This window comes from Lutra lutra, chromosome 3, assembly GCF_902655055.1.
Source record: "Lutra lutra chromosome 3, mLutLut1.2, whole genome shotgun sequence".
In the NCBI taxonomy this organism is placed as follows: domain Eukaryota; kingdom Metazoa; phylum Chordata; class Mammalia; order Carnivora; family Mustelidae; genus Lutra; species Lutra lutra.
This window is the reverse complement of record NC_062280.1, coordinates 26109392-26129522: the sequence shown is the minus strand read 5'-3', so window position 1 is coordinate 26129522 and position 20131 is coordinate 26109392. Positions and strand designations below refer to the sequence as shown.

Sequence of the window (20131 nt, the reverse complement as noted above, 5' to 3'; positions counted from 1 at the left end):
TCCCTCCCCCTCAGCCCCAAGAAAGTTTGACGACCGCAAAGGAAACCGAAAAAAAGTTCTCCAGCCCCAATCCTGGCGGGCGATCAGCATCTCTTTTGTTCGCGGCGAACCCACAGTCCCCCTGACGTCACCCGGAGCCGGGGCCAATCCGCGCGCGGTCGGCGGCGGCGGCGGCGGCGGCCCGAGGGTGGGGGGAGCCGGGCCGTCCCTCCTCCGCGGCGCCCAGGGCCTCGCGGGGGACGGGAGGGGACCGTCCCATATAAACCCCGGCGCTCGGGGCTGTGCCGCCCGCGCCGGCTGCGCTCTGCAGGGGGAAGAGAGGGAGCCCCAGGCGCGAGCGCGGGAGAGGGGACCGGCAGCCACAACTTCCCTCGTCCTCTTCTTGCCCTCTGTCCCTCCAGTCGTCCCCTTCCCCGTCCCTTGGCCCCCGCTTTCTCGGGGGGCATTAACTCGCGTCTTCCCGCAGGTTGCAAAGGGAACCAAACTTGGTGGCAACTTGCCTTCTGGTGAGGGTGTCTCTCCCCGCACCGTCTCAAGATGCTCAGGGGTCCGGGGCCCCGGCTGCTGCTGCTGGCCGTCCTGTGCCTGGGGACAGCGGTAGCCTCCACCGGAGCCTCGAAGAGCAGGAGGCAGACTCAGCAAATCGTTCAGCCCCAGAGCCCCGCGGCTGTCAGCCAGAGCAAGCGTGAGTACTGACCGCGGGCTGAAACAGGCTGTCGCGAGGCTGGGACCTGAGGCCAACCAAAGTTGGGCTGAAGTTCTGAGCGCGCGTGTGCGGCGTGTGTGCACGCCTTAATGAGAGCAACCGGCTCAGGACACAAAAGGCTCGTGGCTGGAGCAGGCTAGTTTCGAGAGCCTTAGAATAAACGCAGGCATTGGAGGACAGGGGTTTTGGCGATGTCCCGCAGCGCTCTTGTCAACTCCGCTTATTCAAGAAGTCCTCCTATGCATTCATCCAAGCTTACTTTAAAGAGGGAAGCGATGTATGCCTTCAAACTTTCCATTTGGGATTAGTGCGGCTCTTAAGTCTCGGATTTTCTTTGTTACTAAATGATTGGCTATTTTTTTTTTTTTTTTAATGGGGGTGGGAGGAGGGTGGCTCCATAGCTCTGTGGCTCCTAACTAACTTGAAGAGTTGTAATTGGTTCACAGTGCCTTGGGGCCCTTCAGGATACTTCTCCAAGAACTGAGATCGGAATTCCTCTTCCAGTTTTTCAAAGACACACCCTCCCTTAGCCTTGGCTAAAGGAAACTGCTTAAAGTCCGTTTTGATTTATTCCCCCCGCCCAAAGCATTGAAGGTCCTTGCATATTTTAAAAAGTAATCCAGGTATCTGCTCTTGAAAATGTTTCTGTTCCTTTGATGTAGACCCTTGGCCAGATGAAAATGACATCATTGTAAATAACATTTATGTAAGTTAAAAGAAAATAAAGGAATATCTAAATATCTATGTGTACAAATCATGGTTAACTCTTTAGATAGCTAATTTCTATATATTTTCGTGGAATACTGTTTTTAATTCTGATGTTTTCATGATTTTCATGTTTTCATGAAAGTTATTTTTCTAGGTTTGTTGCTTAGTCTCATCGGTTTAGTTGTGCACGAAAATTCCATACTTTGGAAAAAGAAGATGCAGATGTAATTACTTTTTTCTTCAATCACTTATAGCTGGTTGTTACGACAATGGGAAACACTATCAGATAAACCAACAGTGGGAGCGGACCTACCTGGGAAATGCCTTGGTTTGTACCTGTTACGGAGGGAGCCGAGGCTTTAACTGCGAGAGCAAACCTGAACGTAAGTGGTGGGAGCCTGGCAGTTAGTATCTTTGAATATATGGAGAACTGGTGCCTGATAATTAAACTTAGCATTGGTTATAAATTTTCCCAATAGAATTATCTGTCGTTTCCTCTTTAAAAACTATTAGTAAGTTCTTCTATTCGCCTTCCGCATGTTACTTCTACCTTTACAACAGAAGAAACAGTGTGTCCCAAAGTAGTTCCGAGTCTTCTTTTTGTTTTATTGTCCTAAAGCCATTGATGAGAAAAGGGAAAATTTTGTGTTCTCCCTCCAAAAAAATTGCTTATAAAATTTTAATTTATTAGAAAGGAATTTCAGATCTTAAACTGTAAGATTATGGGCCAGGAAAACTCTTTGGGCACTAAACTGTGAAGTGATTTGTCAGCTGCAAAGAAAACCACTAACCACTTACTTCAAAGTGCCCATTCTTTTAGGACCATTGTTCTGTTTCTCTTGCAATCCTCCAGAGAAGCCCTGATGAGGCTAGAATGGAAATAGTAGCATTAAGAAATGACAGTACCTTGTGGACGGTGGGACTCTTCAGATTGTTTGCTTTTCATGTGGACCTCGGTTTGACCATCTGAGTCACAGATCAGAATCCGAAACCTTCCGTCACAGTCTAGCCAGTCCTAAAGTAGGACTTAATATGGCTTTTTTCCTAAGGTCCTGAGAATCCTTTACAATAGAAATTCACTTATCAAAAAAGTGGAGAACTGATCAAAATTCAAAAGCTGAGCTTTGTTAAAGCCTGGGGTAGAATCCAGATCTCCCGCTTAAGTTTGTTACATACTTGTTTGTACCATGCTACCCAGAACGGAAGACTGTGAGTGTTTCTTTGGAAGGGATTAGTGGGATAGAAAAGCTTTTACATACTTGAGGCTCTCATGGACTTTCCTTGTCTCCTCAGCTGAAGAGACTTGCTTTGACAAGTACACGGGGAACACCTACCGAGTGGGGGACACTTACGAGCGACCTAAGGACTCCATGATCTGGGACTGTACCTGTATTGGAGCTGGGCGAGGGCGAATAAGCTGTACCATTGCAAGTAAGAAAGACATTCTGTGAGCTGATGCCAAGATAGCATATATGTGAATTTCTCCATCGCCTTTGCTGTCACTTTCTGTTATGCATGACTGGTTTACGCCCAGGGGACCAGTTGCTCTTCTGTGGTCACCCAGCTGGTCCCTGTGCTTCTGGAAGATAGTTCTGTGCATAGGGGGAAGCAGTCTGTGTGGAGTTAGGAATACCAAGGGGATCTCTTGAGTTCCATTTCAGTAAGAAATGTTCCGAGGAGTTGTCCGTTTTATATTACCTCATTTTAGATGTAATATAAATTTATATTTATATTACATTATAATCAAGCCAGACTGATTAAGTGATCATGTGCAGTGATTAGGAAGATGGTCTGGAAGAGTGAATTAGCCATTGCGTGGTCGGCTCTTGCTTGTGAGTGAGAGACCTGTTGCCATCTCATGGATAGAGTCTGGTTTCTTTAAAACCTATAGTTTTTACCCAGGAAGCTAATCTCTCTGTCCTCAGGGGAAATATGGGATGATTAGCCTACTAGTGTTTCCAAGGACCTTTGGGCACTGTGCTGACTCTCATCAATTCTAGTTTAGTCAAGGCAACTTTCCACTGTGATTCACTGGATTACCAATGGACTCTATGAACAAAGCATCTCGTTTGTTTAATCCACCCTTTAAGTGTAAGTTACTTGAAAGGCTTCTGTCCAAAAGAACAAAGCAGTCCCTTGTGAACGGACTCAATCAGCTTCTCCCATATTTAACATTTATTCAAGTGTGTTGGCAGTCTGAAGAGTCCTTGGTCCATAGTGTTTATAGTCTCGTGGGCATTCAGCTTTTGGATGTGCCACGGTGTTAAACAGCTTAGAAGAGTACCCAGATCTCCTTACCTGAGAGGTAGACGTCTGTTTGATATCCACCAATATGACATTTTTAACCTCTGGTAAAATATAGGCTCTCCCACTCCAGAAGGCTGGAAAGCTATGCCCGATGTGAGGCGGTCCTTTCATTCAGTCAGGCTCAACCTGCTGTGACTGTGGAGAGGAGATGCCTGCCAGCCTTTCTTTTCTGCTGCTTTAGGACCCAATTTCCTGTGATCTCTCCGAGGAACCAGGATTTATGACCTCTTGCTTTGCCATGCAGTTTTCTGTGTGATTTCCCATCGTGCTTAAACAAGACATTTAATTGAATGACCCAAAATGACCAGCCCTATTAACTTTCCCCCTGCCTCTGATGGGAAGGCTGTCCTCTGTGTGCTCACTTTGTCTAACCCAAGTACCTGCTTAGTACATGGGTGGAACATGAGACCTTTTCTTTTCATTTTCTTTCTTTCTTTCTTTTTTTTTTTAATATTCTCTGTCTCTGTTTCTAACATTTGCTCTTTGTCTTGAACAGACCGTTGCCATGAAGGGGGTCAGTCCTACAAGATCGGGGACACCTGGAGGAGACCACATGAGACTGGTGGTTACATGCTGGAATGTGTGTGTCTTGGCAACGGGAAGGGAGAATGGACCTGCAAGCCTGTAGGTGTGTGTCTCTGAGAGATGAGTGAGACGTGGGGAAGCACAGTCACAGTGCTGGGTCAACCCAAAGCCACGTGGCCACAAGATCCAGATTCCAATTCAAAAAAGAATGAAATGGAAATTTTCAAATACTGAAATAGTTTATAATCCTGAAGGATTAGGGTTTTTCATAGTCCTGAAGTCCTGAAGGAATCAGATCAGAAAGTACTAAGCAGGGATACCTGGGTGGCTCAGTGGGTTGGGCCTCTGCCTTTGGCTCAGGTCATGGTCTCAGGGTCCTGGGATCGAGCCCCACATGGGGCTCTCTGATCGTCAGGGAGCCTGCTTCCCCCTGCCCCACCTGACTCTCTGCCTACTTGTGATCTCTCTCTCTCTCTCAAATAAATAAACAAAATCTTAAAAAAAAAAAAAAAAAAGAAAGTACTAAGCATTGATGGAAGTGTTAATTTTGTTTCAAAAGCACAAGATAGAATTGAAAGATTTAGGAAAAAGTCATTTCTTTTGTCTGATACCTGGTCTCAGATTTCCCCTTGGTCAAGATGTAAATTTTTTGAAAGAAAAAACAATGATGCTTTAAATATATATATATATATATATATATATATATATATATATATATTTATCTGAGAGAGAGAGAGAGTGTGTGTGAGAACTGGTGTTGGGAGGAAGGGCAGAGGGAGAGGCAGACTCCCCACTGAGCAGGAAGCCTGTTGCAGGACTTGATCCCAGGACCCTGGGATCATGATCTAAGCTCAAGGCAGATGCTTAATCGACTGAGCCACCCAGGAGCCCACAGTGGTGCTTTTGACATATTTCTTTCTTGGAACATGCTGGACCGAAACAATGCTGTGTGTTCTCTGTCACGCCTTAGGGATTTTTTCTTCACAATGAAAATTTTTGAGCTGCTTTAACCTCAGTATTCAGTTGGATTCTATACATACAAATCTGAGTTTCTGTCTATAACTTTTACTGTGTTTACTTCTTCTTCGTGAATGCAAAGGCTTTTATTTTGCTTTGTGTTGTAGCTGTTTTTCCAGAAATCAAAGTTTCGACAGCTTTGTCTTTTTTTTTACGCATTTATAATTAAGATTAGAATTGTGCACAGTCTCCCACAGACGAACACATACATGCATCGTTTACGCCCCAGTAATGGTGTGAACAGTGGTCCTCGCTGAATGTACCCAGTCCATGTACTTACTAGGAGAACAGCAATGCTGCCTGCCAGCTTGGCTTGATCTTTCTTTCACTTTGGTTACTTACTGTGTGCTTAGTTACAGGGCGTGCCTTTCTTTTTGAACAGAGTACCACTTAAAAAAAAATGTGGCTGGATTTTTGCTTACATGATACACTTTAAATTACAAGGAAACTGCACTATTCAAAATAACTTTTTTTTCCCTGTTTTTCATCCAAATTTCCCTACAGCTGAGAAATGTTTTGATCACGCTGCTGGGACTTCCTACGTTGTTGGAGAAACCTGGGAAAAGCCATATCAAGGCTGGATGATGGTGGATTGTACTTGTCTGGGAGAAGGCAGTGGACGTATCACCTGTACTTCTAGAAGTATGTTTTAGCTCTTTATGCTCAAGATGAGGCCAGGTATTGTTTTCTGGATTCCTAGAGGGACTTGTAATGTGGTGTCACTTGGCACACACCTGATACACCAGCAGGTTTTGGTAACATTTGGACTTCGAGAAAAATCCACAATCAATTTATTCTGTTTCTTCAAAGAAAAGACCTTTAATAAGGTCTTAGGCTATCAGCTGCTAAGAAAGAACCCAAATATTCATTCAAAGGCCAAATGTCCTGTGGACTTGAAGATTAGTTGCAAATGTTTGAACTAAAGTATCACTGAGCTCTTTTCCAAGTATTAAGAGCAAAGAAATAATTAAAATAACATGCAAAGACCTCTTTGAGTATGTTGATACTATTGACATAGAATGGGGCAAAGCTCTGAAGTCTTAGGTCTCCTTCTATGTTTGAAACTTAAATAAGGCGTATTCGTCGACAAAATTGATAAAAATAAAAAGTACTTATAGGTTAAAATTATGTGACTACTTGGGGTTAAAGACAGTGTCTCTTACCCAAAGCTTCGATATAGGCTTATTAGTGCCATAAAGAAGCTGGCTTCTGGTACCTCTTCTCTTCCTGCCAAGTTTGCCTCTAGGCCCATGTTGCTTTGGGGACCCAAGGCTCCTTTTTTGAACTTTCAAACCAATAGCAACTATAGAATTTATTGAAGCAAAGCAGCCATTAACAATTGGTGTTATAAATAAATCCTAAATCAAATCTAAATACATTGAACCTATTTTCTTTATCGAGTTTAAAGTATTTAACCATCTTAAAAGGTTCATCATCCAAATTTGAGTTCTTTGCTAATAAAAAAAAGTAAGTCTTTCACAGAAAGTGATAATAATTCTGACAGAGTCTTTCCCTGAAACTTGCTGGTTCATTAGATCTTTTGCATTTAAAATGATATTATGATCGTCAGACATTCAAGACCTTGGTGGCAATGACTCAAACCCTCATCTATTATTCAAAGCTCTCCTAATAACAAGTTTGAGAAAAGTTCCTCAAAGCAAAGTCATTCATTCCATGAAATTTTGAGTAAGTCCCCACTGTGTACAAGACTGTATAGGACCACAAAACTGAACTGGACATTAGCCCAGCCTCCAAAGAGTACTTAGTAAGTTGGTCAGGGAGATGAGGAAGGCTTAGACATAGTCATCTCCCACAAGGTCCAGTATTAAGGGCTTCAAGACGAATACTGAAAATGTGCTATGGGAGTTCAGTGAAGACCATCCTTCTAGTTGGGGATTTGGGGAAAAGCTGTAAGCAGCCATAATATCTTCATCCAGACCTCCCTTCTGGTGATAGATCAATGTGGGTGTGTATTTGTGTAGACTTACTTCAACCGTCTAATTATTTTCTCTCATCCAGGGCAGTGACTTTCTGACTCATACAAAAATCAGATCCTCCCTTCTCTCACTGTAGCATATGGGCAAAACTGGATTATGACTGAAACAATCTATTTGCCAGATAATTGAACACATAGACTGATGGCAGTTTAGTTTTTTCCATTCCACTGAGCAATTAAAAAAAAAACAATTTTATTGGTGATTTTAAGTAGGTGTGTGTTGAGAAAGGAGAGAAGAGAACATTTTAGTCAAAGAAGTGGTAGTCTCCTGAATTTTCTTACAAAGCAAATGAAGAAAGAGATGCTGTTATCTTTTTATAGCTTCTTTAGGGAATTGGGGGAGACCTTTTGAAACCTAATTGCCTCTATTGTTTCTTAATTTCTAAGGAGGGACCCCTGTTGAAAGGACAGTCATATGCAGTAATTACCAGGAGAAAACAGGGAGAGCCTGGGAAGGAAAGAGAGGGAAAAATAGAAAGCCAAAGAATGAATTTGATCAAAGGACCAATGTGAAAACAATTTTTTTTTAAATTAACAAATGAAAGATGACGAAAAAGTATTTCGGCAAACAGAGAAGTGAAACAAGACTAAATCCTACAAAATCACACATCTCCCTTTCTGCAGGAACAAATGGAATCCTGTGACACCAGGATTATGTATAAACATATCACCAAAATATAGCTCATCAAACTTTAAACCATGACCTTCTTTTGGGGTCGACCCTGGTGCCTCCCCTCCTACCCCCCCACCCCCGCCCCGCTTGACCTGACTTGCATATTTAAATGCTTCCTTTCTGAAACAGACCGATGCAATGATCAGGACACCAGGACATCCTACCGAATTGGAGATACTTGGAGCAAGAAGGATAATCGGGGGAACCTTCTCCAGTGCATCTGCACGGGCAACGGCCGAGGGGAGTGGAAGTGCGAACGCCACGCGTCTGTGCAGACGACATCCACTGGTGAGGCGCAGAGCTAGGGGGGCCGGAAACAGGAAGTCATTTCAAAACGTATTTCTGTGAATCCATTTTCCTTTGACCTGCCATTTGAGGATGAGTTGCTGGGTTTCTGCTAATCATCTGAGTTCATTTACAGATGTTGGTTGTTAAGACTTTGTTTAGTATCAGTTTTTAAATTTAAATAAAAATTAGAAAAAACGTCTTGGGAAGGTGGAAGCAGTTTTAGCCCCAAGAGTATAAACGGATCTTTAAGGAAATGCTAATATTATAAAACCTACACAATTTCTATGGAGATATATACTCACCATACACATTCCTATGCAGATATATTTTTAATATCTAAAGGGGATTTTAATGGAAATGAAGGAGTTATGATGAATTACATGACTACATGATTCCTCTGCTAGGACAAGGGAAAGAAGTACATTTCTTCTTTTTCGAAATGGAATATATTTCCTTGTCCTGACATTCAGCTCTCTTTGCAGCGGAAACAATCCTTTATGTGTGGTTTCCATACTCCAGCAGACTTTGTTGCATTCCATAAAATAATGCACAATCATTTTCTTCATGTATCGGCATTCACAATTTGAGAAATTCAGAGGAGGCCTAGAGATGAGAATGAATGACACAATGTCTAAGCATTTAAAACAAAAAAAGAAGTTTTTATTACTTCTAGTGCAAGAATAAGATCTTTGCGTTGTAGCTTGTTTTGTAAGAGTCTGAAGACAGAAATATGACACTCGAGGGTGTGTACTTGCTACCATTCCTAATATGTTCTCATCAGGTTTTCACTACATAATGTACTAGCATTGTTGCTTATCAGTCATTTAGCTAAAAATATTGATTATATTTATTTAGATTTTTCTTCTTTTGATGAGTTTTCATCTTGTTCTGAGCACTTCCGAAGGTGAACAAGATTAGATTTGATAGTCTCTTTGAGTTATTTGATTATTATCAGTGAAATTACTGCCATCCAAAGAAAGAAACAAATACAAATATCAATCTCCTGAAATAGTTTAATAGAGTAGTTGGGGCTTGAAGGGGTAAAGATTCAATAAATGTTGTCTATTTCTATTAATATTATGAATAGTGTACGGAAAAGTTTCTGTTATTCAAAAAGGTTGATAAACACTGGGATTAAAAAAAAATGGAATGTCCTCCTGTAGGACCTTTATATTGCCTTGCATTGTACCTCTTCAGTGGAGTATATTAATACAAATGCCATCTCCCCCATGGGTGTGGCCTTGGGACCTGTCATCTGTGAAGTGTCTTTGGGTTCTCATGTTGAGCAACACTTAGGTAGATGGTGAATTCAATCTACCTATTATCCTGGTGTCAGTTCTGACTCTTCTTCTACAGGCCTGGCCTTTGGAAGAACAGATTTCCAAAAGCTTAAAGAAAAAAATCAACATAATCTGTTGTCTTACTCTGAAAGGAAAGCTATGTTAAGAGGATTGATTGGTTTTAGAAACACAACAAGCAAATTCCCAAATAATCTTGGGGAGAAACAAAATGTGGAAGGAGGGGCAACTTCTAAGGAATTCCGGGGTATTATCTGATGAGCTCAGAGTTAAACAGATGACCATGGGTCTCATACAGAGTGGTAGGCACTTCTCAAAAACAATATTGGGAAGAGAAATGTTCAGTGATATTGAACTTATGGGAGCTGCTAAGAGAGCAAGGGTGAGGAGAAAGGAGAGGCATGAAGACAGCACAAGGTACATGAGAGAATGGGGAGATGAGGCATAGAGCAAAGAAGGAAGTGGAAGGAACTTTGTGGTGGAGGATTATGAAGGAGAGGACCATGAGCTTACTGGAGCGAGTGAGGAATTGTTGAGGGCATCTGCTCTGTTGACTGACAGGATAACGACTGGGATTTAGAAATGTAATCCCAATAGCTCCAGATGAGCTGGATGATGGCGACCATTTGGTGGACTCCTACAGATTATTTCCTCGGCTGAGTGTAGAAGCTAATGCAGAAAGGGAGGGGCATTTCTTTCCAGTTCCAGGTCAGTAACACCACGGATTTCAGAGTGATCTGTGTGGGACCCCGAGGATCCCAAGTCCAGAAGAGTTTATTTGTTTTCTCTTATCCAGGTTTATAACTGCCTTTTCTCACGCTCCTAGGATCTGGCCCCTTCACAGATGTCCGAACGGCCATTTACCAGCCCCAGCCCCACCCCCAACCTGCTCCGTACGGCCACTGTGTCACAGACAGTGGTGTGGTTTACTCTGTGGGGATGCAGTGGCTGAAGACACAAGGAAATAAGCAAATGCTTTGCACTTGCCTGGGCAACGGAGTCAGCTGCCAAGAGACAGGTCTGCACTGACTTTTCAAACAATAGTACTGATAGCTTCTTATTATTTAATTTTTGAAAGGCAATACTTTCATCTACCAAAAAGGAAAGAAAGAGAGAAACAGTAAAACAAACCAGAAAAGCTTATAATCTTTCCACCCTGTGATAACAACCAGGGTTGGCATTTCATATATTTTCTTCTAATCTTTTTAATCTATGTAGTTTCTTTCCTGGAGTGGGAATTTGGCTGCTATGTATTATTTTTATTTGTCTAAAATGTTGTTGCAAGAGGGTTGCCTTCTGAATAGCAAATCAACCGTATTTTAAACTCTAAATCGCCAATTTCTGGAGCTTCGCAGTGTAAACTTCCCTCAACAACCTAATGCATTTTCTCTGGGCTACAACGTGGTAGTAATGATAACAGGAACATTCGGGACACTTGACTTTTCCCTAGAAGAACCTCATGTGTTAATTATTAAGGCACCAACAGTGTCGTCTGTATCCCTCCAGTATACCTTAAGCAGCATTCTTAATGAACCTGTATTAACATACCTTTACAAATGGGGAAACTGAGGCATAACAGCCTCAGTTGGTGTTGGTGGCAACAAAGTTGGTGGCAACAAAGGACACGGGCAAAAGGACTCAGGCATCCCTCCAGGCGCAAAGGTCAGGGTTCCTGAGTAATATGTTTTGACTGACATTAACTAGGTGGTGATCTCTACTAGCAGCTTGAGGGCACAGGCTCCGTCTCAATTAAGCTAGAAAGAAGCAGCTGCTGGTGGGACATAAATGCAGACTTATTTACCGAGAGCCTTTGGGTTATGCTTGTAGCCATCACCCAGACTTACGGTGGCAATTCCAATGGGGAGCCATGTGTCCTACCATTCACCTACAACGGCAGAACATTCTACTCCTGCACCACGGAAGGGCGACAGGATGGCCACCTGTGGTGTAGCACCACCTCCAATTACGAGCAAGACCAGAAATACTCCTTCTGTACAGACCACACCGGTGAGTCTCCGCAGGGGGGGTGAGAAAAAGCCATTTCTCCTATTTCCATTGACCAGGCTTCCAGCCGTTCATCTTGAGGCTGCTGAAGAAGTAGTACTTTTGTTCCATCTGGACCCAAGAGACGTGAAGCTAACTTAGCTGCTGAAGACCCTTCCGGGTTCTCCAGTCCTCCTGGGAAATGACACCCAGGGGAAAGCCCTCCAGTTCAATTCTTTTTGACACAGTTGGGATTCTGATGTGATTAAAGATACGGTGTATTAAAATCCATAGGCGATCCCACAGGGCTCAAGAATACACAGGATGGACACCTCAGAGCCTCTGCTGCTCTTCTGGTTAAAACTATTTTATTCCCAGCAACCTTTTGATCTTTTCTCTTTGGGCTGGGAAAATGAGAGGGGAACTGGATTCAAGTCTATTTTGAAGGTAGAAGGAGGAAATGCTAAGGCAGGCTGCAGTTCTGTGATCAGGCATTCTTGATTTGGGGGGGTGGATTCCCTGTGAATTAGCTCCAGAACCCTGGCTTGTTCAGAGCCTCCCTGTCCTTGCACCCTGCTGTGCTTCGCTGTAATACTCGTCTTCCTATTTGTGTATTCTTCCGGGCAGTTTTGGTTCAGACTCGAGGTGGGAACTCCAATGGTGCCTTGTGCCACTTCCCCTTCTTGTACAACAACCACAACTACACGGACTGTACTTCTGAGGGCAGGAGGGACAACATGAAGTGGTGTGGAACCACGTCCAACTACGACGCTGACCAGAAGTTTGGATTCTGCCCCATGGCTGGTAAGATGAAGCCCTGTAGGCACCCATTTATGTAGTAAGACAGAAGAATAGTGTCCAGTTTACTCCCAGTTCGCCCATTCAGTCCTAATTTTCAGACAGCACAAAACTTCATGAGGTATACTTACATATCTGTGTAAGTGTATATATTATTACATAAATGGTATGTATGTTATAGATGTATAGTATATATAATATATATTATATGTAGTACATATTTAGTATATAATTATTTATGTAATCATAAAATCCTTTTGATATAATTTAATAACCAAAAATATATAAATACATTAAAAACACTTTTTAAGACATCTGGAAATGCACATTTTTCACAAGTTTGTCATTTGTAAGGAACACATAGCTGAGTATCTTAACACATTTCATGTGTAACTGCTACAGTCACAGACCTACTATATTTACACCTAACTGTGGCTCAACTAGAATACATTCTCTCACTTAAGAAATACCAAAATGGCCCAAACTCTATGTTTTCTGACAAGTATGGGATCTTTTCTGGTTTCAAGAGGGATATAGTTGGTATGAATGGTGAAGGGGAAGCCAATACCAAAACCTTTTGTTTTCAAATCTCAAGAACCCCACAGGTTACATTTGATCTTCTATTTGTAGAACCCCACTTGCACTGTTATCAAGTGTCTGTATAAAGCAATGAAACCCAAGAACGCTACTTATACTCACTTTTATTTCTTTCAACAAATAGATTGTTGGATTAAGAAGAAAACCATGCTTTCACTTGCAATTCTCTACCCAAATACATAGTTTCCCTTTGGGATCAAATAAAGCAGAACTAGAAAAAGTTATGGGTCAGTAGTCAACATCAGTCTTCTAGAACAATGCAGACCTGTTGTGTGCACGTGTAGGTATTATCATGGTTTAACATTCCCCCACCTTTCCTGCAATTATTCCCCAAAACATACTTCACCTTTGGACTAGGTTTGCTCTCTTTAGGGCTCAAAACTCTACACATACATGCCCACAGTGGCACTGAGACTTCTTTGAGGCACACCAGACTGCTTTCCAAGTGAGAGTTCTTAGGATAACCAAGCTAGACAGATAATAGTGTGTCTGTTTTTAGACCTTGTGATCATTTCTCCATCCATTTCCACACAGCCCACGAGGAAATCTGCACAACCAATGAAGGGGTCATGTATCGCATTGGAGATCAGTGGGACAAACAGCACGATATGGGTCACATGATGAGGTGCACGTGCGTCGGGAATGGTCGTGGAGAATGGACTTGTGTTGCCTACTCCCAGCTCCGAGGTATGCTAGCTCATTGATGAGAACATTTGAGAGGACCAAGTTTGTAGGGGAAAACTTGTACTTTACCAAAAGTAGGAGAGGAAGTAGGCATTGCCATGCCATGAGTCTCCTGTGCACCATGAGCTTCTCATGTCAGTAGCCAGTGGAGAAAAGCTGGCAAAGCAATTCTAAAATTCAGAAGCATTCCCAGGAGGTAAGTACTTATACTGAGCTGAGAAGATGACTCCAAAGGCTGGAACACAATCATCTGATCCTTTTAGCTTTTCGTTAGGCTATTGGCGTCACGTCTAGAAAAGATTGGATAATTTCTCTAAAGAAAAGAGACTTTGCTATTTTTCTGAAAAGATTTTATTTATTTATTTGAGAGAGAGAGAGAGAGTATGTGCACGAGTGGAGGGAGGGGCAGAAGTAGAGGAAGAAGATGCAGGGCTCGATCCCAGCACCCTGAGATCATAACTTGAGCTGAAGGCAGATGCTTAACAGACTGGGCCACCCAGGTGCCCTGAGACTCTGCTGTTCTGACATCAGACCTTTGTGGGTCCAAACTGAAGGTGACAGAAACTTATTTCTTTTGCTCAGAGCATTTTTTTCCCCTTTGGATCCTAGTATATAATATAGGGATGATGATTTATTAAAGCCATTTTAGTACTTCTGTTTCTTTGATGTGAAAACTAATTTTTAGGTAGAACTCTGAGCTAATAAATAGTTCATGTAACTGGTATGTTGACATTGGCCTGAACTTGTTCTCCTTTTGTGAGTAACACACACCAGTAATAATAATTCCATATGAGGTTGCCGAACTGAAAGGAACCCTAGAAAGACATATAGACTAACTGTTCACTTACCAGATGAAGAAGCTGAGAGACCTCAAGGGGAAAGTAATTTTTTCAGGATCTCTCAGAGAGTTAGGAACAGAGTTGCCCTAATTTCCTTTTTACTTTCACAAACGCCATAGATGTTATTCTATTTCCCAAATCCAAGAATCTCCCCACCCCTGCCATTCCAAAGATCAGACCATCACACCATGTTGGGTGTTCCATAAGTACATTTGATCTTCCTCCCGATTTCTCAGAGCAAGCAGAGATCTGACGGACATTATCAATGAAGCAAGAACTTCTCCAAAAGTGAAATATGCATTTGTTCAAAAATCGCCTTTCCACAGGAAGGCATTTTTACCACATTCTGTAGCTGTATGCACTTTGACCTCTGATACTTAAGTTTATAAGAAAGAGTTTATGAAAGAATTATTTTTTCCAAAAATTGTATTTCTGACTAAGCTTTAACAAAGTGTTCGTTCTATGCTAGTAGAATAGTAAGTTTAGTGGGAGGTGTTATAAATTAATGGAAACAACTGTATGCTTTGAATAGCATGGTATTTTGGGGGCACCTGGGTGGCTTAGTTGGTTAAGCATCCCGCTCTTAACTTGAACTCCGATCATGATCACAGGGCTGTAAATTTGAGCCCCGCGTCAGGCTCCACACTCAGCGTGGCGTCTGCTTGAGATTCTCTCTCTCTCCCTCTGCCCCTCCCCCAACTTGTGCATGTGCACGCGCTCTCTCTCTCTCTCTGTCTAAAATAAATAAATAAATCTTTTTTTTTTAAGCATGATATTTTTTAATTTCATCATGAAACTTAAAAAATTAACTCTTCACCTCCCCACTGTTTCCTAAACAGATCAGTGCATTGTTGACGACATCACTTACAACGTGAATGACACATTCCACAAACGTCACGAAGAGGGACACATGCTGAATTGTACCTGCTTTGGTCAGGGCCGGGGAAGATGGAAGTGTGATCCTGTTGGTAATTAGCCCTCATGTCTCTAGATGGTTTTGGATGCTGGGACTAGTTAACAAGTTTCAGATAAGGAGAGCTAGTTCATGACTTCAGACTTTGATCAGTGGGCTGCCGAGAGCTTTGTAAAGTCTTTTCTCTAATCATGACCCAGTATATCAACTTGATATTGGTAGTCATCTGTTGTTATGAGTCTAGTAACATGCAGGTTTATTTTAATGGAATAGAATCAGTTCTTTGGTTCTGGATCATAAAGAGAATCCATGTTATGAAGGAGAACCTTCCTTTGCTGACTGTGCAGATTCTTGTACCAGAAAATACCTCCTTCCAAAGACTGTATTTTTCTTGGCTGCCCTCTATAATAGATCTAAGCAAATAGTGAAGGTTGAGCCCTAGCAGAGCTGTGGGCCAGCTTTAAGGTAACCCATTAATATTCCTTTACTAAGAGAGACCTATTGCTCACTAAGAAAACAAACTAATCAGATGAGTTTGTTTGACCTGAGATTATCAAAGCTGAGACAGTCCTGAGAGGTCTTTTCAGAAACTGCTCAGCAAGTATTCATAGTGAAAATCTAGTTCATCCATTTACATGTAAAACTAAGCCCTCCAGAATTTAAAGAGGTATATAAAGTGATATTTTGTCCTTATTATTCAAATGGTAAGTCAGTTGTATTCATGTTGGCAAAATATATCTAAGTTAGTTTTCTCAAATTGGTATTTGGAATGTCAGGATATCCTGAAATCTAAATTACAAAATTTTTATTTAGAACTACTATCTTTTTAGAAGACCAAACATTTCTCCCAGTGGGTACTTATTTACTGCTAGCTATCCTGTAAGGTAAAAGACAGGAACAAAATATTTTGTAACCACATATATTTGTGAGGACACCTGCAAGTTCCCATTGAAACTAAGAATATATGCTCCCTTGCCCACTTGCTGGAGCACACTGAAATTCAATTTGTAGCTCTCCATCTTCGATGATGCTTCTTTCACTTTGTATATATTTTAGACCAATGCCAGGATTCGGAAACCAGAACATTTTATCAAATTGGAGACTCATGGGAGAAGTACGTGCATGGTGTCAGGTACCAGTGCTATTGCTATGGCCGTGGCATTGGGGAGTGGCATTGCCAGCCTTTGCAGACCTATCCAGGTAAGTAGCTCAATTCGTGCAAACTGACAGCTTCCAACTGAGTTGTAAAAACTGGGCAGGATCCTTGTTTTTAATACTCTGGTCCCTGAATCAGCCTCTCCTCTTTCCCCTCTTTTTCGCTGATCACTATCTAACAATCAGATTTTTGACTCAAATGGTTTTCCTTCCTCCCCAGTCAAGTAAAAGATGTGTGAGCCTGGGAAAATATGCCTGTGTGTCAGTTTGTTTCTGAACACTCTAGAACATCCCATAAGTTTAAAACCTCCAGCCAATTGGATCTCCCGTTAGCATATGTAAATAAAAACCGTGCAGTGAGCTGCCCTGGGAGTGAAGTGTTGGGATTTTATGTTATGACTCTTGACGGAGAGGTTGGATACAGAGATGACATGGAATATAATGCAGGGTATGTGTGTTCACTCAGCACTTCAGCCAGGGCCTCTTTGTGTCAAAATTTTCATTTGTTTGATCAACTGGAGTCTAGAACAAAGTATTCTGGGTCAAGAGTTGAGTAATTCGGTCAATTTTCTGCCCACGCAGTCCAAATACTCCCAAATGGTTATTGCTGGTATTTTGCTTTTTTTTTTTTTTAAGGTCATAGGACATAATGCCTAGCTATAGGTGTGATTAACTCATTTAGAAAAAAAACAGATTTATGGAGTGTCTGGGTGGCTCAGTGGGTTAAGCCTCTGCCTTCGGTTTGGGTCATAGTCTCAGGGACCTGGGATCGAGTTCTGCATTGGTCTCTCTGCTCGGAAGGGAGCTTGCTTCTGCTCCTCTCTTCTCTGCCTGCCTCTCTGCCTACTTGTGATCTCTCTGTCAAATAAAAAAATAAAATCTTTAAAAAAAAAAGAAAACAGATTTTTTAAATTTAATAATAATTAATTAATAATAATTAGGAAGCTTTCATCTTTAGGTACCAGTTATTTGAGCAACTACCGAGGTGCAAAGCCTCCTAGAACTCTGTTGACTTTAGACTTGAAACACGGCCCACATTCAGAAACAAGAACCGGTTTTCTGAGCATTAGAACCTGCCTCTGACAGAAATTAAGATTAAGTAATTTCTATCCCTTTATAGTGTAGTAAGAGCTTCACTATCTCGAGAACCAGGTATGGAACAATTTGATCAAAGTTAGAGTTTGCCAAAGACATGGGTCCCAGCTGTACAGGTGCTGTGAAAGAGATCCATGTCAAGCTCCACTCGTCAGCTTCTCATCTGTAAAATGGGGAGGTTAAAGCTGATTGCCTTTAAAGGTCCTTCCAGCACTAACCATCTAACGGACCTCTGATCCTAAATACTAACCACCCAGATACACCCTTTCCACAGACTTGGAAGAAACTCGCCTCTCCTCAACCCCTCAGTCACTGTCAGAGCTGTCGAAGGTGACCTTTGTCTTAAGCCCACAGCATAAATGAACTTGGCTCTTAAATTGTATTTTATGGTAGATTTGGGTGTAGGAATCACTTAAAATAATTTTTTTTGTTTAATAATTTTTTAAAAATCTGCAGAAAAACCTTAAGTTCATTGGTTTTCTTCTTTAATGAGGCAACTAAAGAATAGAAACGTTTAAAGAAATGCTCTCTAGTTTCTCTGTTTCAGATTGTTATTGGTGTGGCGGTTTGTTGAAAATCGTCCTCAATGATTTAAGAGAGAAATTTTTTTTCTTACTTTAAAACTAGCCTCTTTCTCAAAGCTGCTCACTAGAAGCATTTTGGTGGACACGACAAGGGTAAAATCTAGATGGAAAGGAAGGAAGCCTTCTGCTTTGGAGTTTTACAGGTTGAGTTTGCTCCTACTTTTTAAAAAAGGGTCAGAGGAATGCCCAGTGAACAGGGAGGAGGAGATTTAGAGAGGGGGTTGATGTTTGCCCTTGGTATGAGGTTGGGTGCTTATCTCCATGTCTGGTTTACTCAATGGTTCACGCCTAGCACACGGGGCTTTCTGAGTGTGGGAAGAGTAAAGGAGCCACAGATGACCAGGAGACTGCCTCGGAGCCTTGCCCCATAGGCTCCGCCCAGGGAGGATTTGATGGAGTTGTTCAAAGGAACAGAAGATAAGAGGCATTTGGTTTGTCAATAAACAGCTAGGAAAAGCACAGATCTCAGCAAATAAAAGAGAGAAAAAAGGACTGAGTCACAAACTCATAAATATTTAACTTCCCCAGGGTCATCGTTACTGGAAATGATTCCTTTCAGCCTTATTTTAAACCAATTTTAAAAGTATACACGTGGCGTCATATTTTTACTTAATGGTTTTCTGGTTAAGCCTGGTCAGACTGAGTAAGAGAGGAAGTCAAGTTTTTACAATGGTAATTGCTAGTATACACCACTAGGTTAATTTTAGTTTTATTGAATCTAACTGATGTAAATGATGTCAGAATTTTCAGACTTCCTGTCTTCAGATCATATGTAGATTAAGGTAGAGTAGTAATCAGAATTGAGTTGACCTTACAAATGATGGACAGAGTCTCTTTTCTTTCTGAACAAAAATAGACTAAATGCATGAACCCACACTGCTGTTCAGTGCAGCCCCCTTAAGGGTGGGCTGCGGTACAAGCGTGAATTTCAAAACAATTTCGAACCAGTGCTTGAAGTTTTAGAAAGAAAAGAAACTTCTGTAGTTTTGCTCCATCGCGGAGGTAAAAACCACTGAGTCATCTTTTCCTTTCCCCACCCTCCTCCTCACGGACCCAAGAACATGATCAGGGTTAAAGGTGAGCAGTAAAGGACATTCATATTGTCTTTCGGAAACTTAATAGACATTTTACCATCAAAACTTTTGGTTTTAATTAAAGGCTGGGTTTTTTTTGGAGCAGTTCCCAGCAAAATTAAAAAGAAGGTACAGAGCTTTCCCATGTAGCCCCTGCCCTCACACATGCCCAGGCACCTGTTACAGACAGTCCCCTCTGGCGTGTGCATCGCTTACAGTGGAGAAATCTGCATCGATACTGTTTTCACCCAAAGTCTATGGTTTAACTAAGGATCTCTCTTGGCATCATAAACTTCTTCCTCCCTTTAGATCGTGATTGCCAAACTAAATAAAATACATATCAGGTGTCTCTTTACTTAAGGAAATTGTAGTAGGACTTCTTTAGAGAATCGATACTTAAACAACCTTAGGCCAATTATTGTAAAAAATTTAAGGACGTGATATTCCCATATTTACTGATGTTCCCAGAAGTCACATCTCTGACATTTTACTTCATTATATGTCTTATTTATTTAAATTTATTAAATTAAATAAATTTAAGTACACTTGTATTTGCAAGGATCTTCATAAACAGAAGGGGTAATTTAAAAAGTGACGTGTAATTAACTTCTGCCAGTTGATGAGAACACACATCCCTCTATGTTCTGTGAAATATACCCTCCTTTAGAATGGAAAATTGAGAATCTTCTGCATGAATTTTGGTATTTTACGTTTGGTATTTTGGTTTAGAAATATGCGCATTAAATGAAATTAAGACTCAGAGAATATTTGTTAGTCTTCCAACCACTTTGAATTATTCCCGGTGCAGAAGTGAGTATATTGTCCTAAAACTTTTGAATCTACACAGATATTCAAGCTTTGTACTTATTTTGCTACAGAATATCTTGTCTGC

At 41.5% G+C, this 20131-nt stretch overlaps 1 protein-coding gene across 12 annotated transcripts in view; it reads left to right on the top strand.

Annotated features, from left to right (window-relative positions):
• Window positions 1-263: 263 nt before the first annotated feature.
• Window positions 264-20131, top strand: part of FN1 (fibronectin 1) — a 67294-nt gene continuing 47426 nt past the window's right edge. For 3 of the 12 annotated variants that reach the window (XM_047720972.1, XM_047720966.1, XM_047720965.1), the window contains exons 1-12: window positions 264-685; window positions 1669-1797; window positions 2708-2845; window positions 4218-4349; window positions 5768-5905; window positions 8062-8220; window positions 10345-10536; window positions 11346-11525; window positions 12129-12305; window positions 13431-13583; window positions 15259-15387; window positions 16389-16532. In XM_047720972.1, the coding sequence (XP_047576928.1) occupies window positions 538-685; window positions 1669-1797; window positions 2708-2845; window positions 4218-4349; window positions 5768-5905; window positions 8062-8220; window positions 10345-10536; window positions 11346-11525; window positions 12129-12305; window positions 13431-13583; window positions 15259-15387; window positions 16389-16532 (1819 nt within the window). In that variant the 5' untranslated portion in view covers window positions 264-537. The remainder of the gene's footprint in view (window positions 686-1668; window positions 1798-2707; window positions 2846-4217; window positions 4350-5767; window positions 5906-8061; window positions 8221-10344; window positions 10537-11345; window positions 11526-12128; window positions 12306-13430; window positions 13584-15258; window positions 15388-16388; window positions 16533-20131) is intronic. The other 9 variants (XM_047720971.1, XM_047720968.1, XM_047720975.1 and 6 more) reach the window with 4 other exon arrangements.